General features: G+C 36.2%; 1 protein-coding gene across 3 annotated transcripts in view; it reads left to right on the forward strand.

The window, feature by feature from the left end:
• PPP1R12A (protein phosphatase 1, regulatory subunit 12A) overlaps positions 1-12,364 on the forward strand; it is a 253,983-nt gene that overhangs the window by 222,472 nt on the left and 19,147 nt on the right. For 2 of the 3 annotated variants that reach the window (XM_006871837.1, XM_006871839.1), the window contains 4 exons: positions 1,125-1,190; positions 3,024-3,040; positions 3,955-4,090; positions 6,535-6,639. In XM_006871837.1, the coding sequence (XP_006871899.1) occupies positions 1,125-1,190; positions 3,024-3,040; positions 3,955-4,090; positions 6,535-6,639 (324 nt within the window). The remainder of the gene's footprint in view (positions 1-1,124; positions 1,191-3,023; positions 3,041-3,954; positions 4,091-6,534; positions 6,640-12,364) is intronic. The other variant, XM_006871838.1, reaches the window with a different exon arrangement.

Consider the following 12,364-nt stretch of genomic DNA (forward strand, 5'->3'; position numbering starts at 1 on the left):
AATTTGAGCCAGCATTGGATTGAGTTCTGATTAGCCATGAAAGCACGTATCTCCTTCCCCTTTTATACCACATGTTTGTACCTATCTCATACACTTACAAAAACAGTCAAAGTCACTGAAAGGGTGGCAGCTCTTTATTATTAGCATCCTTTTTTAGTTAACAACTTCTCAGAAACTCTGTATCTCAACACTTTATTGTTCTCCTATGCTTTTAGTGTATATCTGCATTGTCCCACAAAATACCAATGCATAAAGATAATCAGTTTATGCATGGAATTAATATTAATGCATATAACTGTCATCTTTATTGAAATTGCTTATCCACTAAACAACTTCACATATCACAGTTTTGCTAGGTACCCAAATGGTAGCACTCAGAATAATGGCATAAAGTTTTTATCCCTACATTATGGATGCGGAAATTATGGCTTAAAATTTTAAATAATTCTCCCTAAGTCAAACGGCTAAAAACAGCTCTATCAATATTTGAAACGAAAACCTGGTATTTTTATAGTGATCCTGAGCCGGGTATGTTTGAATGCAAGTTTCCCTTTTGTGTGTGTGTGTGTGTGTGTGTGTGGATGAAGCCCTTTTGACTTGTTGAGACTTCCAAGGATTAGTTCATAGTCTGAACTTCTAGGCTTTTATCCTATTGAACCCTTGATTTTTCTATTTGTTGGGCTCTGAACTCCCAAGAAGTTTCTAGATGGATGAATCACCCAAACATAGTAGGACTGTTATAAAACTCTTGCCAAACCTGTAGAATCTAGTCTTTCTAATTTAAAACAGTGGATTTCCTAATCATTTTCTCACTTAGTATAGCACACTATCACTGTTCTTTCTAGTATAAAATGAAATATCTTCTTTTTGCCTCCAGCTTTTTATCACCAATATTAATGTGTTTCTTATGCCAAGTAGATCACCATATATGCTAATCTACTTAGCTTGTGTCTGATGGCAAATTGTGTTTCCACTGTATAAGACAGAAAAATTCCTACTTGAAAATAAAATTTTCTTTTCATTCATTTCATGGTTGATTCTTTAAATTGGATAAGCCCTAAATTTCTTGAATACTACTGGTTTAAATTTTTACTTTTCTAAAATATACTGGCAATCCTTTTTAGAGTGATGAAAATGAGCAAGAACAACAGTCCGATACAGAAGAGGGATCCAATAAGAAAGAAACTCAAGTAAGGAGCATTACTTTTTATATTTAGAAGTACTTGTCTTTTTCTAGGACTACTTTTAAATTGTACTCATTTATGCTTATTTATTCTTAACATTTACTGAAACTTGTATCTACATGCTGGGTGGGGATAAAATATCAGTGGTTTGCCTATAGATCACATGTGGAGGGACTGTAGTTGTTAAGTGTCATCAAATCGGGTTCGACCCATAGCAACACTGTACAGGGTTTCCAAGGAATAGCTGATGAGTTTGAACCACCAACCTTGGAGTTCAAACCGACCTTGCAGTCCAGTGCTTTAGCCCACAGCACCACACCAGGGACTGTAAGGGGACGGGACATAAAAGCTATGTTAGAAGTGATGGAAATGTTTTGAATCTTGATTGTAGTTACAGTTTTATGAATATACAAAACCGTGAAACCAATCAAATTATATACTTTAAAATGAACACAGTTTACTGTTTGTAAAATAATATTCACACTGTCAAATCATTTCATCATTTGGTTAAGAAGCCATATTAGAACTTCAGCATAGCATACCACTTGCTCAAGAAAATTAATGTGAAGTAATCATAATCTCCTCCTTATTTCTAAACTTTAAAGGGGGGTAGGATATATAATTGACATTTCTGAAAATAAGTTTTGCATGAAGAATGTGTATACTGTTACTCATAAAATGTCTTAAATATTTTTCTTTTTTGCTTCGCATTTTATTGCCTCAGAACCAAAAATAGTTGCTTTAAAACATAACAGTAAACTTGGTATCTCTTAGTGTCAAATTTGTTGATTTCTAAAGCTGAATGAGAACTGAACATTTTTCGTAGTTTCTCAGGTTTTTTTTTCCTTTTATTTATAAGGCAAAAAGATATTCATAAATGACAAGATGTAATTGTATGTTATTGTACATGTAAAAACATGCAGTAGATCTGTGTTTTGTCTCTTCCTTAAAACAACCACATTCAAAGATAACCAGTGAAGGACATTATGCTGAGTGAAATAAGTCAATCCCAAAAGGACAAATGTATGAGACTACTCTTGTAAAAACTCAAGAAAGGTTTCATGCTAATGGAAACATTCTTTGATGGTTACCAGGGGTGAGAGGGAAGGGAGAGTAATTCACAGGCTAGAGGGTAGACACATGTTAAATGAGGTTACAGGGAGGGCAGTATACAAGAAGAGTGGAGGTTGATAGAAGAATGATGAAGATAGATGAAGACACAGGAAGATATGCAGGGACTAATGGGAAGAGAGGTAAATCATGATACATATACAATCTTGAAGCAACAGGCTGATGAATGAATAAGGGAGGAAATGTGGGAAATAGATATACATGTTTTGTTGTTGTTGTTATGTGCCATGGAGTTGGTTCCGACTCATAGTGACCCTACACAGGGTTTCTGAGGCTGTAAATCTTTACAGGAGCAGAAAGCCTCATCTTTCTCCCGCAAAACATCTGGTAGTTTCGAACTGCTGACCTTGCGGCTCGCAGCCCGATTCATAACCACTACGCTACCAGAGCTCCTTTATACATGTATATCTCCCACAAATATATGAGTTTGAAAGAGAATATTCATACATAGGTAACCACAGGGAGAAAGCGGGACAGCTGTTGTTTCGTGGAAGAAATTGCAATCATTGAGATGAAACAAAGAATGATTTGTTGAATGTAAAAGTGGTGTGTGTCTGTAAGCCTTGACTCAATTCACAATATAAAAAAGAAGATAACCAGTGAATAAATAAGCTTGTAATGTGAAATGTGCTTTATCAATACTAACTTAATTGTTTAATGAAAGCATAAAAATTTATGGTGACTGTGTTTGTTTTTCTTTCTTTCAAGACGGATTCCATCTCAAGGTATGTTTTACCTTACCTTTTTTTTTTTTTTTTTTTTTAATTATCTCATTTTTACTCTTGGCTGAAAATATGTTAACTATTTATGAATTTTATACATTGATTAAATTGTGAGGGGGCTTATGTTTGTGGAATTTAACAGCAATGAAATTTTTTCACAGACTTTTTTAAATCCCTCATATTTTGTTAATAAAAATCTATAGATAACTTTTTAGTTAACTTCCTTAGCTATCTTATTTTTTTTCTTTATTTTTAGTCACAGATTACCAAGAAATACAATTTTTCATGAATTTCTACAACAGTAGTAGCTTTTCTTGTTTTTCTAGGTTTCCTAGGTTACTTCCACTCTAATCATTGAATTGTTAATGTTAAAAGCTAATGAAATCTGCACTTAGCCAGATATGTTTGACTAGGTATTCAGAATCATTTACCTCTGCTTTAGATAAATGAAAACTAAAAAGTATCATCTGGCTGAACATCATTCATCTTTTCAGAGAACTGCTAATACATTCGTCAGTGTAATTGCTATTCTACAATTTAATGCTGCAGTTAAACTAAAATACACCATAAGTTCAAGGCTATGTCCTGACTTTATAAAATGTAAAACATGTGGGGAAATGTACAATTCAAAATTGTTGAAATCTGTTATATGTCGATTTTATCATGTTATAAAACCACATGTTCTACTTGTAGATATGGGAATTTTGAACTCCCTCCTCAAATGATGCAAATTAGTACTATTAAAAATAGATGATCATTTGTTATATATCACAAAAATATTGCTTAGTTAACAGATGAGTTAATTGAATGTTAACTACTATTTTGGGATATCAAGTTAGTCGGTACTAGGGTGCATGCTAATGTAAATAATGTGAAAGCCTGGATAAAAGATTTTGCTTTAAACTAATATTTTGAAGGTATGAAACCAGTTCTTCATCAACTAGTGATCGGTATGATTCCTTGCTGGGTCGCTCTGGACCATACAGTTACTTAGAAGAAAGAAAACCTTACAGTAGCAGGCTAGAAAAAGAGGATCCAACTGACTTTAAAAAGGTACTTGGATTATTCAGTTATATTTAATTAAAATAAATTATCTTTTATGTTGAGACCTTTATGTTTGGATATTATTATTCCTAGAAACTCATAATGAAATCAGCATTTTTTTCATTACCACATTTTCAGTTTTGGGTAAGTTGTTTTTAAGTGCCATTGAGTCGTTTTCAACCCATAGCAACCCTGTATAGGGTTTCCAAGGAGCAACTGGTGAGCTTGAACCCTTGACCTTGTGGTTCAAACCAACTTTGCAGTCCAGTGCACTAGCCCCACCTTAATCTTTACTCCTTAGCAACTCATTTCAAAATGGGTCCATAATCACCAGCATAGAGGCTAGGAATTATAATACATCACAAAATGAATAAATCTGGCTAGAAGGGCCATTATAAATAGCCACTCTGCATCATTGGACTTTTAACCACAGGGTAGCAGTTCAAACCTACAAGTCAATTCAGTAAAGAAATGAACACTGAATTGTGCTAAGTAGTGATGCTCTACTCATGGCCAGATAGAGATATATTGTCTGCCTTCATGAAATATACATTTTGTACAATCTTATAAAAGCGTGTAACAGGAAAATAACAAGGCCCTAGAGAAGGACTCAATGGCACTCAACAATAAAACCACAGAGATGGATTAAGGAGCCCTAGAGGCACTGAACTGCTGACTGCAAGGTCAGTGGTTCAGACCCACCAGCTGTTCCTCCGAAGCCCTGTAAAGGTTACTATGAGTTGTAATCAACTTGATAGTAGTTAAACACTGACTGCTATCCAAGAGGTATGCAATTTGAACACTCTGAGTTCTGTGGGAGAAAGATATGGCAGTCTGTTTCCATTCTGTTCTGTCCTGTGCAGTTGCTATAAGTTAGAATCAACTCATTGGCAACCGGTTATAGCCAGAGATGAATTTCCTAAGAGAGGAAGGTTTGAGCCAAGAACAGAAGAATCATTACTAGTTAATTTACAAGAATGGAATAGGAACATGTTCCAAATGTTATGAATTTTTTAAATGTAGACCTAGACCAGTGCATGATATATTGAAAGAATTAAAATTTCAGTATACATAGGAAAGCAAAGAAGATGGGGCTCCCATAAAATGTTTAGGAGAAAGAAAAATAATTTGTTATTTTACCCTGATTTTTATAGCTTTGTGAACAGCTGGATGTATAGACAAGGACCCAACCTTACAGATTATTTAAAGGACAGGCTAAGAATAATGGGAAGCCATTCAGTTTTTTAAATTGTGATGTGATGATAGAGTGGTTGGCATATGAAAACTAGGAGATTTCTATTTTCGAAAAGTTAACTCTTCTGTAGTTAAATTATATTGTTGTTAAGTGCTGGCGAGTCAGTTCTGATCCATAGCAACCCTGTATAGGGTTTCTGAGGTGCAGCTAGTAGGTTTGAACTGCGGACCTACAGTGCCACAATAGGAGTCCTTAAAATTAATTAGTGGGAGAAAATAGATTAGATGGAGGTCAGGGGAAATAGTGTAAGTAATGAAGTGGACTGACAAATGCAACTGATAACACTCACTAACTCAGTTTGGGGGATTCAAGAGGGAGTGATGAGCAGGAAAGCTCTCGAGTGCCATATAATCTGTAGTGGGTCCTCAACTGCTGTCTATAATTACTGTGCAAGCCCCTTTTTATCAGATAATCTGCTTTTGTTTTGTTTTTTTAAAGATATCCTGGAAAGTCAGCTTTTTCTGTATTGCCTTATTTTTTAAATGCTGTAACTAATTTTTAAGAGGTTACTAGTTTCTGACTTACTGACACACTGCGTTATAAAATATTTTTAATGTATCTTTTAATATCTCATGAAATCCCAGTGAAAAGTTAGAGATTCGAATCTTTCCAGAGGCACCTCAAAAGAAAGGTCTACTTACAAAAATTCAGCCTTTCCAAACCTTATAGGATAGGTAGATGAGGCTGTCCATGGCACCATTTCTTTCTTTGAATTCTCTGGCATGTTTTTGGCAATGCAAGAACTCTGTAACAGAAACAAACTCAATAAAAAGGAAATGTATGAAAAAGCAAATAAAATCTTTTAGGGCACAGTTCTCTGACACACATTGGTCACCATGAATTGGAATCGACTCCATGGTAGTTGATTTTAATAACTCACTTGTTATATTAGCCTTAATACTGCAATGTGTCAATGGGAAATATACTTAAAATATTTTTGTTATTATTAGTTGTCATCAGATTGATTCCAACTCATGGTACCCCTATGTGTGCAGAGTAGAACTACTCCATAGGACGGTCAAGGTTCCAGCCTATCAGAAACAGATCACCAAGCCTGTCTTCTGAAGCACCTATGGGCTTTAAATTGCCGATCTTCCAGCTAGTAACTAAGTGTTTAATCATTTGCATCACCCAGCGATGCCCATAAGATGTGTGGATGAAACAAAAATAATTTGTTATTCTATCCTGATTTTTATAGCTTTATGAACAAATTCTAGCTGAAAATGAAAAGCTGAAGGCACAGCTACACGATACAAACATGGAACTAACGGATCTTAAATTACAATTGGAAAAGGCCACCCAGGTTTGTACCCGTTTTTTTTCTTTGTTACTCTAAAGGTAATTAATAATCATTAAACTTACTTTAAAAATTACACTGGAATTTTCTTTAATAATTAGTTCTGACCATAAGTTTGACTACTACTAATAGCTTATATATAGATACTGCAGTTTACTGATAACCTCATTTACTTTTTTTTCTGTAGTAATAAACTTAGAAATATAAAAAGATGGGCTGCCAAAAGAACCAACAGATCTGTGTTGGAAGAAGTGCAGCCAGAGTGCTCCTTGGAGGCCAAGATGGCTAAACTTCGTCTCTCATACTTTGGACATATTGTCAGGAGGGACCAGTCCCTGGAGAAGGCTATCATGTTTGGTGGGGTGGAGGGTCAGAGAAAAAGAGGAAGACCCCCAGTGTGAAGGATTGGCAAAGTGGCAGCATCAGTGGACTCAAGCATGACAACAATTGTGAGGTTGGCCCAGGATTGGGCAGTGTTTCGTTCTGCTGTGCATTCGCTAAGAGTCAGTACCGACTTGATGGCACCTAACAACAAATAGTGAAAGGCAGGGTATTTTTAAGCTTATTAAAAACCTATGCTGTGGTACAAGAGGGATTTAAATGCTTACATCCAACATGCCAAATATAGTAAGGCATTAACAGAATCTTCTTACAGCCAAAAATTCCTTCATAATAATACTTATTATAAATAGTTATTTAATATACCTGTACTGGAGGAAGGTAGTTTTAATCGTAACTCCGTTTGTCTTGATTTTTGTATTTTATCTACACAGCAGCCTAGAAGAGATTACTTTAGATAATAATATTGGGATAGCCAAGCATAACTCATTACCTTTTGCATATTGTCTAGGATGTGTAGTACAGTTGCTTTCCAAGCTCTTTTTTTCAGGGAATACTGATTGTGAATGTTAATAATAGGCAAAGCACTTTGCAGTCAAAAAAACTTGGAAATATTATAGATTATACATCTTGGAGATTTTACACTATCTGCTTTTTTTTTAAAGAATGAGGAATCAAACAATTTTGGAAAAAACACAATTGTTTACTTTTAACATGGGACTTTCCAATGTAAATACCATTTCTACAGCATTACTCATAGAATCCAGCTTCGAAAACACTAATCTAAACTAGCACCTCCAGTTCTGTGAATGAGATCCAGCTGTGAATTCTGTGAATGAGACTTTAGGCCATTCAAGGTGTCCTGGCGTAGCACTATAGGATAAGCACTGAACCGCAAGATTGGTTTGAAATGCAGAGTCTGCAGTTCAAACTCACCAGCCGTTCCTCGGAAACCCTATACAGGGTTGCTATGAGTCAGAACCTATTGGACAGCATTACACATCAACAACAACACACTTTTTTTCCCCATGATTTTTAAAATTAATTCTCTAACAGCCATTAAAAATCGGAGCATGGGATGTACAAAGTATGAATATAGGGAATTGGAAGTTGTCAAAAATGAAATGGCATGTATAAAGATCTGTATCCTAGATAAGTGAGCTGAAATGGACATGAAAGCATCCATCAATAATTGGAATGTATGATGTATGAATCTAGGATAATTAAAAGTTGTCAGAAATGCAGTGGAACACAAACATTGATATCCTAGGCGTTCGTGAGCTGAAGTGGACGGTAGTAGCCATTTCGAATCTGCCAATTACATGGTTTACTATGCTGGGAATGACATACTGAAGCGGAATGGTGTTACATTCATTATCGAAAAGAACAATTCAAGATCTTTCTTGAAATACAGCATTGTCAGTGATAGGGTAATGTCCATACGCCTGCAAGGAAGACCAGTTAATACCACTATTACTCAAATTTAAGCACCAATCACCAAAGCCAGTAGTTATGAAATTGAAGAATTCTACCAACTTCCTCAGTTTGAAATTGATCAAATATATGTTAAAGATTGATTGATAATTACTGGTGACTGGAATGCAAAGGTTGGAAACAGAGAAAGAAGGATTAATAGTTGGAAAATATGGCCTTGGTGATCGAATCGATGCTGGAGATCACATGATAGAATTTTTTTTTAAAGCTTTTATTGTAAATTGACTGAGTGAAGGTTTACAGGGCACATCATCATGATGTCTTTTTACAGTCAACAAATCATTGCAATGATTACAATCCCCTCCGTTAACCACAAGCTATTTACCTCTGTTACCTTTTTGTTTTTATTTTTAGGTATGAGTACCATTTTGAATATATATTTGTTTAGTGTACAAAGGGGACATTTAGTATGCTAGCCTCCTGCCTGCAGGAACACTGCCTTTCTCAGTCCGTGGGCCTAGAGTTCTCTGCTGCTCTGTCTCTGCTTTTCTGTGGTTAGGATCCCTCGCTCCTTTCGTACTCTTCCCTCTTGATGGTCCTAGGGTTCTCTGTTCCTGATATGTCAGATAAATTATTTGCCCCTTTTAGTTACACCTCTTCTCACTTAACAGTTTTGACAATCGCCATTAGTCCTGATAATAATTACTCACAAATAAATCATAAAATCCTATTGCCATCATCACCAGACCCATCTGGACAAGAGGAAACTGTTCAGTGGGAGGTCTGTCTTAATTCGTCTTTCTGACATAAGCATCCTCATGAAAGCTTTCATAAGCCAGCCACTTCATGCCTTTATAACCCCCAGTTTTGATAGACAGTGTAAGTTGCCTGTACCCATCAACACAGTGTACTGAGGAGGCAGTCTTGGTCCTTGATATGAAGAAGTCTTCCCTTTTGTTTGGAATTTTGGGCAACTTCGTCCCTAAGCAAAGGTCCAGTTCATCAAGTTGTAGCAATTTACGCCTGCTCCCTATATCAATCTTCATCTGATGGAGTTCTGGTTAGCAAGCCATCCAAGCTAGATCAAATGGGTACTACACATGATAGAATTTTACAAGATTAATGGCCTGTTCATAGCAAATACCTTTTTTAAACGGCATAAAACACAACTATACACGTGGACCTCACCAGATGGATTACACAGAAATCAAATTGACTGCATCTGTGGAAAAACATGGTGGGAAAGCTCCATATCATCAACCAAAACATGACCGGGGCAGATTATGCAACAGACCGACCATCAATTGCTCATATGCAAGTTCAGGCTGAAGCTAAAGAAAATAGAAATAAGTCCACAAGTGACAAAATTTGACCTTGAGCATGTATTACCTGAATTTATAAGTCATCTTAAGAACAGGTTTCATGAACTGAAGACTTGTGAGATGACATCTAGAACCTCATGCAGGAAGAAAGCAAAAGGTCGTTAAGAAAACAAGAGACAGGAAAAGACCAAAGTGGATGTCAGAAAAGACTCTGAAACTTGCTTTTCAACATAGAGATGCTAAAGCAAATGGAAGAAATAAGGAAGTTAAAGAGCAGAAGAGAAAATTTCATAGGACAGCTTGAGAAGACAGTCTAGTATTATAATGAAATGCTGAAAAACCTGGAGTTAGAAAACCAAAATGGAAGAACACATGCAGCATTTCTAAAGCCGAAAGAACCAAAGAAAAAATTCAGATCCTGTGTTGCTATACTGAAGAGTTCTATGGGAAAAATAATAAATGATACAATGAATGCACAGAGTAACAGTACCAAAAAGAATTGGGTGCTGTTCAACCATTTCAAGATATGACATATGATAAGAGCCCATGGTACTGAAGGAAGAATTTATAAGACAGCTACCTAGCAACCTGATTGGAAGAGATCCATATTTGTGCTTATTTCAAAGAGAGGTGACCCAATGGAATGAAGCAATCATCAGACAGTATTATTAATATCACACACAAGTAAAATTCTGCTAAAGATATTTAAAAAACTGACAGGGAGCTGCCAGAGTTTTAATCAGGATTAAACAAGGACATTGGACAAGGGAATATCATTGGCTAAAAGCAGAGAATATGAGAAAGATGCTTATCTATGCTTTGTTAACTATGCAAAGGCTTTCGACTGTGTAGATAATGACAAGCAATGTTTTGGAGAATAAGCATTCTGGAACACTTAATCATGCTCATGAGGAACCTGTACATAGAACAACTGGCAGTCATTCGAACGCAACAGGTGACACTGAATGGTGTAAAATCGGGAAAGGTGTGCACCAGGACTGTGTACTTTCACCATACTTGTTCAATCTGTCTGTTGAGCAAGTAATCCCAGAAGCAGGTTATATGAAGAAGAATGTGTCATCAGAATTAGAGGTAGATTAATTAATAACCTGTGATACGCATGTGATACAATCTTGTTTGCTGAAAGCGAAGAGAACTTAAAATACTTACTGATGAAGATCACAGACCATAGCCTTTGGTATGGGTTGCACCTCGATGTAAAAAAAACAGACATCCTTACCACTGGGCCAATATAATTAACATCAGATAGATGGAAAAAATATTGAAGTTGTCAAATAATTCCTTTTTTTTGTATCCACTGTCAACATTCCTGGAAGCAACAGTCAAGAAATCAGAGGATGTATTGCATTAGGCAAATCTTCTGCACAAAACCTCTTTAAAGTGTTCAGGAGCAATGATCTTTTCAATTAGAGGACTAAAGTGCACCTGACCCAAGTCTTGGTATTTTCAATAGCCTCATATGTATGTAAAGTTGGATAATGAATAATAAGGAAGATTGTAGAAGAATTTATGCACTTGAGTTATGGTGTTGATGAAGAATATTAAAGGTACTATGGACTTCCAGTCAATTTGTCATAATGTGTTGGCTTGTGAGTTGCTGTGACTCTGAAAGCTATGCCACCAGCATTTTAAATACCAGCAGGGTCACCCACCATTGAGCTTCTAGATGAAGACAGAGTAGGAAAAAAGAGTGATGAACTACTTCCTAATATTTAGTCACTGAAAACCTTATGAATAGCAGAGAAACACTGTCAGATATAGTGCCGGATAATGAGCCCCTCAGGTTGTAAGGCACTCAAAATGCGACTGGGGTAGAGCTGCCTCCTCAAAGTAGAGTTGACTGTAATGATGTGAGTGGAGTATAGGCCATGGGAGAAAAGCCTGTGGAATCTTATTTTGCAGATGGGGCACAACTTAAATTGAAGAGAAACAGCTGTAAATATCGGAACATGGAATGTACGAAGTATGAATCTGGGAAAATTGGAAATTGTCAAAAATGAAATGGAAAGCATAAACATCGACCTCTTAGGCATTAATGAGCTGAAGTGGACTGATACCGGCCATTTTGAATCTGACAACCACATGGTTTACTATGCCAGAAATGACAAATTGAAGAGGAATGGTGTTGCATTCATTGTTAAAAAGAACATATCCAGATCAATCATGAGGTACAACATTGTCTGTGATAGGATACTATCCATGCACCTACAGGGAAGCCCAGTTAATACCACTATTGTTCAAATTTATGCACCAGCAACTAAAGCCAGTGAGGATGAAATAGAAGAATTCAACCAACTTCTTCAACCTGAAATTGATCAAACATGAAATCACAATGTATTGATCATTACTGGTGATTGGAATGCAAAGGTTGGGAGCAGAGAGGAAGGATCAGTATTTGCAAAATATGGCCTTAGTGATAGAAATGATGCTGGAGAAAGCATGATAGATTTCTGCAAAACCAATGATTTGTTCATTTCAAATACTTTCTCTAGACAGCATAAGAGACAACTATACATATGGACCTCACCAGATGGAATACGTAGAAATCAAAGTGACTACATCTGCGGAAAGAGACAATGGAAAAGCTCCATATCATCAGTGAAAACAAGGCCAGG

This window comes from Chrysochloris asiatica, unplaced genomic scaffold (genome assembly GCF_000296735.1).
Source record: "Chrysochloris asiatica unplaced genomic scaffold, ChrAsi1.0 scaffold00175, whole genome shotgun sequence".
In the NCBI taxonomy this organism is placed as follows: Eukaryota; Metazoa; Chordata; class Mammalia; order Afrosoricida; family Chrysochloridae; genus Chrysochloris; species Chrysochloris asiatica.